The sequence below is a fragment of the Triplophysa rosa genome, linkage group LG10 (genome assembly GCF_024868665.1).
Source record: "Triplophysa rosa linkage group LG10, Trosa_1v2, whole genome shotgun sequence".
NCBI classification, from domain to species: domain Eukaryota; kingdom Metazoa; phylum Chordata; class Actinopteri; order Cypriniformes; family Nemacheilidae; genus Triplophysa; species Triplophysa rosa.
Window position 1 is genome coordinate 9,172,700 of NC_079899.1, and position 8,233 is coordinate 9,180,932.

Consider the following 8,233-nt stretch of genomic DNA (forward strand, 5'->3'; position numbering starts at 1 on the left):
TTGGCGCTTCCTAAAAACAGCTGTACTGTTCCCGTTTCAGCTGTACAGGTCAACAGAGCTTAACCCTTCCCTAAACACACAGACACTCAACACTCCACCCGCGTACTTTCACACACGCACGCCTCTTAACATGTGCTAAGTAAAAACACAGCTTGGAGTTGTCAAGGAAACAGCAATAAATACACACAGCGATCTGTCCACACGCTTCATTTTCCCTGATACATCGCTCTCTCTCACTTTCTCTTCATCTTTATCTCCTTCTGTCTCTGTCTGTCTGTCTGTCTCTTTCTCACAGGCTGCTCAGTAACTCACTCACGTCTCAGAGCTTAACACTCAGAACTGTAGAGCAGTGGAGAGAAAACAGTATAGAAGTAGAGCGTAGAGTAAAGTTAAGTATAAAAGACAACAGCGTTCAATAGAGTGCTGTGAAGAGTAGAGTTAAATGGAACCAAACAGTATAGAGATCAGAGCACAATAGAACAGATCTGAGCAGAACAGAACAAAACAAAACAGAATCAAGAATAGAAGTGGCATCAGAGTACAATCAAATGGAATTTAATTGAACAGAACAGAATGCAGAATCAAAGTACAAAACAATGGAATAGATCAGAATAGAATAGATTAGAGTTGTGTTATGGGTTTTGAGGCTGTTCCAGAGTTTACAGAAGCGCAGCATTCAGAACCCATCATGTCATGTGCCAGCGCTCTGCTCAGACACTCATTCCCTCACTCTCTTTCTCTAATGTTTTCTCTCCCTCTGCCTTGTTTTTCTCACAGTCCACCCCCTCCACACACACAGATGAAAGACAGGGTCTCTCTCTTTTATCATCCATCCGCAGGCATCAGAGACTGGAAGTGATGATATGATGCAGCGACCCCTGTGTGTGTGTGTGTGTGTGTGTGTGTGTGTGTGTGTGCGTGTGTGTGTGAGTGAGTGAATGTAAACAGTTTTCCGCAGAGGGCCACAGTCCTATGTGTCACTCTCTGCTCCTGCACTGAATTACATGATTGCTCCATGTGATTATGATAAACAAACACAGCCTGCAGGAGAACATAAAGAGTCAAGAGCGTGTGTCTATAGCTAATTACTCACCCCTTCAAAAACACACACTCACACAGTGCTGAATCCCTGAACACACCCGATAGATCATAACTTATTCAGCAATCCCTTTAAAACACACGTATAATCAAACTAACGAAAACGTACTCCATAGTTACCCAAAAATAAAAATTCTGTCATCATTTACTCACCCTCTTGTCATTTCAAACCTGTATGACATACTTTCTTCTGCAGAACACATAAGAAGATATTTTGAAGAATGTTGGTAACTAGGGATGTAACGATTCACTCAACTCACGATGCGATGCGATTCACGATTCTGATCTCACGATGCGATTTATTCACGATTTACTCACGATTTATTTTTATAAAATGAGTTGAAACAACTTAGAAATTAACAACTTCCTTGCATTATTTCTTAAATGCTTCACGTTTCTTTGTATAATAAAATTATGTTTTATTTCAAATAACAAAACTAAACTGCAATTTTATAACAAATTAATAATAGAAAAAGTCTCTTTAATATAAACAAACTAATACTGTCTGTGCTTTTCTTAGATTTTTTTGCATTTAAGAAATATCAGCATGTCCACGTTTAGGTTTGCAGTGAACATGGCGGCCCCTGCTGTTCAAAAAATGTATTGCGATTCAGTTCACACCTCAACCGATTTGAATCGTCACACATTATAATCGATTTTCAACTGGCTCACGGTGAATCGTTACATCCCTATTGGTAACCGTACAATGATGGTACCCATTGACTTGCATTTGTTTTGTGCCAATACAATAGAAGTAAATGGAAAGCACTGTTGTTTGGTTACCAACCAACCTCAGGGTTTTTCCTGGCTCAAAATGAGGCAGAGGTGGTGCCATCCTGATCTTGTACACACACACGTAGGCCTACCGTACCTTTAAGTGGCTTAACCAAAGTGACTTTGAGTTTGACATATTCAAAGTTCTGATAAAATTAGATAAAAATGACAATTATTAAGTTATATAAAACATTACTTTTATTGAACCAAACAGAAATGTTTTTAAATCAAATCTTTTTTATCATTTCAACTAACTTTTCAGCCCACAATAGCCAACTAAATTAACCAGTCTGTCTAAATGAGCAAAGCTCATTCACATCTTGCATTCTCTGTGGTTCACTTTAAATGATTCAAGGATCTCTTATATTCGCTAGTGACTGAAAAGTTCAATAGATTAAAAGAATCGGTTCAAATGAGTCATTCATGTGCGAGTCGTTCTAAACGCAATGTGCGTTCACACTGGCGAACTCGCTGTGTACAGTATACGCTGATTCAACGATCCAACTGCACAGCTAAAGACATTACAATGATATACGTCATGTTAATAAAAAAAATTTCAAGAAATAAAACGTACTTGAATGCAAAACAAACAGCCGTGAAACACAGGATGGCTCTTGTTCTGCAACTCTTTTTAGCGCCTCAGTGTGCTGATAACGAAACAGCGCCTCCACTGTGGCGTAATGTCGCAACTGCAGTTACAAATGACAGTCTGTTAAATGCACGCAGCATTTCTTGTGAAGACTTGCAACATCATTTTGGCAAGAGCCTGAGGCGGCACGACATTTGACGGAGGCGGCCGCCTCCAATTTCTCTATGCAGAAAAAACCCTGAACCTCTCACCTTTAATACCCCTATACTACAGAACATAACTACTCAATTCATTCAACAATCCCTGAAACTATCAAACACGCATGGAAAGTTATGACCGGAGATGGGTACAGAGTAACCAAAAACTTTACTCCAAGAGGTCACACACCAGTGTAAAATGCCCACAAGTGACGGGTCTTGATCACTGGCTAACAATAGGATGCACAATTCTGAACAAACCATTTAAACAGATTTGTAAACCAATTCAGACTATTTGCCAATAACCAATTCTTTACAAGAATCGACTCAAATGAGTGAGTCATTCGCAAAAGCCCCAGGTAAAAGAGACATCAACCTTGGAATAAACTATGCATTTTGTAATACATTGAACTTTGACCAACCAGTGTAACAAGTACAGTACATTTTTTCATTAGAAATGTTCTTGAATAAGACTAAAAGTACCCACCTTTGAATTTACTAAAAGTACATCTTTTCCAGAATGTTACTCAAGTCAATTTAACAGAGTAAACCGTACGACCCACAATTATGTGATTATAAGTCCCATTGCTCAAACTCTTTATGCTTGTATTTTTGTGGGATCAATTAGAAATTCGTCTGTGTTTAGTCCTAAACGCACGTTCTGAGACGTGAATTCCTAAAGGCTGTCGTACAGTCACTCAACATCTCTATGACTAGTTAAACTATTAATGACTCAACTCAACTGTTGCTTCAAAACATAATGCAGGAATAGGAACTCAAATTTGTTATGCATTGCCTTACATAATGGCATTATTACGATGTTTTCGAAGCGTTTTATTCCAAGTATAAATACACTTTCTTGACCTAAAAGAAAACTGAGATGAAAACAGACTATGATAAAGATCATTAGCAGATTAGCTCACAGAAATCCACTAACCCAAGGAACAACAGACCTAAAAGACAAAACAATCCCTATCAAAACCATCTACAAGCAGTGGCTTGTAAATCTCGCTGTAATGTAATTCATACACCACACAACACAAACACAAACTCAACCGTACACATATCAAACTCCCACACAATGATTCATAATAATAATCCCTTGTGCACACACCTCGAATGGCTGGAGCTCCTCCTCTTCTGTGTAGAACTCCAACTGTCTGTCAGAGATAAACTCCACCACTGACACACCTCCCACGCATGAATGACCAATCAGAGGTTGGAATCTCTGTAAAACAAATTTCACAGACATCAGTTAAGCAATATAGAGTGCACTCAATGCATCAGATGATAGCGTTATGACACTACATATAAGAAAATTAATCATTTATCAAATCATTTATTTCGCAAACAAGTGAGAGCAATAATAGGAATGGTTACCAACATAAAGTGAAAATTAAATGGTCATGTGATGTCATTGTATCAGCCCTCATTTGGGCAGGGTATATAGTCTTCACCTCATGAATGTCTGTAAAGATTCTAAGTCATGCATTTTAATATGGGTTACGTGTGATAAGTAGATAAACATGCTTAGCTTGAAACTACACATAGCAAGATTAACCTGAATGTGCGTATGCGTTTGTCTTTGTGTGTAGATTTTCTTGTGAGGGCTGAGTCAAACTATCATTGATCAAGTCCCTTTCTGTATGCATGGTTTCTATTTATAAAAATACAAGGCCAGCACACTCAAAGTTTCCTTGTCTGGCTGCCTGGGCTGTGTGTGTGTTAAAGTGTGTATTTCTTTGTGCTTATGCTCAAGGGTGAGTGTGTGTTGATGTGTGTAATGCAACCAAAGAGTTTTCATGTCTCTGAGGTATTCAGAAGTGAAACTTAATCTAAATGTGGCCACAGTGTTATGAGATGTGCATGTATGAGTGTGTGTGTGTGTTTGGGTCAAGTCTTGCCAGCGGGCAAGAGTCAACGGTCCCGTGAGGAAAGCCGCTTAACAAACATACTAAATGATGTCCTATTTAAAAAAAGTTTGTGACAATATATTAACAACAGAACTCAATGGAAAATCACATCATCAGTGCATGCAATGGCATGTGAGGAGCCAAACATCAGTCGGCAAACCACATATCACAAGTATTGTGTGTGTGTGTGCGTCCATGCGCGTGTGTGTGCCACTCCATAAACCACGAGCTGGAGGGTAAGGGGACAAACAGAACGCATGCACGCTATTTTTAGACACTCCTCTGTGTACACTCTCTCTGTATTTTTCTCTCTCGTGCCCACACACACAAACACAAAACACACCGCATTCAGTCACACATGTTTACCGCACTGTGATTTTGACACTCAGCTCTCCGAGCGAGGCAAGCAGTGAGAGTGACAACTGACAAGTGTAATATTCTTCTAAATATACAGAATAAACACATTTATAACTTCCACATTAATAACTTATCAATTGATAAAATCAAGTTCCAAAAATGCCAATTTTTGGAAACTTGTGTGCTAGATTTAAGTGCTAAGGTGGAAATCACCATTCACATTCATGACATGGAAAAAACCCCACACACTGCGTAAAATATGTTCCACAGAAAGTACTACAGGTTTAGAGGAACATACGGGTCAGAACGTGATGACAGGCTTTTCATTTCTGAGTGAACTACTCTTTCAATAAACACAGACCTATAGAAAATAAGGTTACATAACCGAATTTAAGGTCTGTTCCCCCGAATGTACAGTATTTCATCTAAAGTGTCAGTAGTATGAGAGTAAAAAGCCATAAAAAGAAAGTCTAATCTCCATCTAACTATAAACTCAGACGTGCTTTACCTTCAGTCAACACGCACGTCTATTTTACAACTAAACACACGCACATCACATTTAAACGTAGATCACAATCTGCATCACATGTGATCAAACTCTGCAAGGCTCTTTTACAACAAAACACACACACATGCAAATACTTTGCTCTCAGCCTATCCTTTCATTACTCTCTCTCTCTAAAATACAATCTAGGTCACACACCTGCTGAAGCACGGCCATACTGCCGGCCGTGCACGGCCGCACTCTTGTCAAAGCACACAGTGTTGCCATGGTTTTAGTGTGTGTGTATGTGTGTGTAATATTAAGACTTCATTAAGCCTTTAAAGCTGCTTGAGCCCATCTCGACACATGCTTAGAGAGACAGAGAGTTTTTGTGTGTGTGTGTGTGTGTTCATGTTTGTATATCCCGGTGGGGACCTAAACCTGAATACACACCAACACATGGGGACTCGTGGCACCGTGGGGACCAAAATTGAGGTCCCCACGGGCAAAAAAGCTAATAAATTGTACAGAACAATATTTTTTACAAATCTAAAAATGCAAAAAGTGTTCTATGATCTTTAGGTTTAGGGGTTGGGTTAGGGGATAGAATATACAGTTTGTACAGTATAAAAAACATTACGCCTATGGACTGTCCCCACGGGGATAGTCAACCAAAGCGTGTGTGTGTGTGTGTGAGGGATTGCATGAGCGACTATATTCATGTTAGAGAATATATTTTATATATGTTTATATTTTGGAAGGAGGAAGAGCGAGCTGTGTGTGGGTGTAATTAGAAAAGTCTGCTGAGCAAAAAAACACATATAGGAATACTTAATAAAATAGGTCAGAGTTCACTCTCACACAAACGTTTTACTTACGTACTTAACACACATAGACTGCCATAGATAGACTCCAATTGCTTTTATATAGGAAGATGACTTGAGACTGACTGCAACCCTCACCCTAACCAGTTTTTTAAGATTTGTTAAAAACATTATTTATACTGCATTTTTACAAATAAAGGCGTCCCAAATGCCACCAAAGGATTTGTTAAGTAGGTATACTGTTGATAAAAAAAAAGAAGATAAAACAGAGTCACTTAGAGAGTAAAATATACATATCAGCCCACACCCAATGACAGACAGAGAGAGAGAGAGAGAGAGAGAGAGAGAGAGAGAGAGAGAGAGAGAGAGAGAGAGAGAAAGAGAGAGAGAGAGAGAGAAAACTGAGAAGAGAAGGAGAGAGAGAGAGAGAGAGAGAGAGAGAGAGAGAGAGAGAGAGAGAGAGAGATCTAGTGCTGCTGTCAGATACCGCCGAAGGTCTACAGCAACACCTACACCTGCTAGAGAAATACTGTCAAAACTGGGTCCTGACAGTCAATCTGAAAAAAACTAAAATGATGATTTTCCAGAAAAAAGACAGATTACTGGATAACAGATACACATTCACTCTGGGAAACACTACAATAGAACACACTTTACACTACGATTATCTCTCAAAATCAGCGCGTCAGGAGGTTTTGGTCTGGCGGTGAATGCACTGAAAGAGAAAGCTAGATGAGTGTTTTATGCCATCAAAGGCAAATTCATCCAAACAGACATTCCAGTTACAGTCTGGTGTCAAATCTTTGATAGTGTAATTATGCCTATAGCTCTGGCTGCGAGGTTTGGGGTCCACAGTGTCTGACAGATTACTCCAAATGGGATAAACACCCCATAGAATCCCTGCATGCTGAATTCTGTAGAAACATTTTAAGAGTTCAGAGAAGAACATCAAATAATGCATGCAGGGCTGAATTAGGCAGATACCCCCTGATAATACGCATCCAAAAACATTCCCTCAAATTCTGGGCACACTTTAATTCAAGTCCTCCTAACACACTTCAATAGGAAGCACTTAAAACCCAAGAGCTGAGACCTAAAGCCAGTCCCATCTGCCAGCTGGCTCTGAAACTTCAGACCGGCACAACGGAACAAAACCAAATCAGAATAAACCAAATTATCAAAGAAAGTAAAAAGTCATATTTAGATCATTGGGAAAAGGAAAGTAAGAACCAAAGTAAACTAGAATGCTATCGGACCCTAAACAGAAAATACAATCTGGCAGATTATCTCTACACTGTTGGAGATGTGAAACAGAGACGGATCCTGAGCAAATACAGACTCAGTGATCACAGTCTGGCCGTAGAGAGAGGCAGACACAGACAAACATGGCTTCCAAGGGAAGAACGAGTCTGTGCACACTGTGACACCGGTGAGGTGGAGACTGAGACACACTTTCTCCTTCATTGTGATCAATTTAAAGATGTGAGAGAGAAACACTTTCACAAAATGTCAAAGCTCATGCCAGAGTTTGATAGGTGTTGAGAAACAGAGCGAATGCAGATGTTACTGGGGGAGAAGAGACACACATCAGCTGCTGCTTCATTCATCTATCAGCTGCACAAACTACTGCCTTCATCTGCTACAATCAATGCACATCTACACTCTTGACTTTATTACATTCTCATGTTTCTGCCTGAAATCTACTTTTGATATTGATATTTAATTTCCATATTTCATTTGTTTACTTACATATACTTTATTTTATATTTCATTCTATATTTATGCCTTACTCAGCACCTTAGTTTAATTTTACTCTAATGTTTGTACTTATTGTATGTCTTTTGTTATATGTTCAATGCTTTGGCAATATTGTAAGAACATGCAATCATGTCAATAAAGTACCTTGAAATTGAAAATTGAGAGAGAGAGAGAGAGAGAGAGAGAGAGAGAGAGAGAGAGAGAGAGAGAGAGAGAGAGAGAGAGAGAGAGAGAGAGAG

The 8,233-nt window shown here is 39.2% G+C and overlaps 1 protein-coding gene across 2 annotated transcripts in view; it reads right to left on the reverse strand.

Annotated features, from left to right (window-relative positions):
* The window catches only part of jmjd1ca (jumonji domain containing 1Ca), a 59,305-nt gene that overhangs the window by 28,362 nt on the left and 22,710 nt on the right, over nucleotides 1-8,233 (reverse strand). For both annotated transcript variants that reach the window (XM_057343416.1, XM_057343415.1), the window contains exon 3: nucleotides 3,773-3,886. In XM_057343416.1, the coding sequence (XP_057199399.1) occupies nucleotides 3,773-3,886 (114 nt within the window). The remainder of the gene's footprint in view (nucleotides 1-3,772; nucleotides 3,887-8,233) is intronic.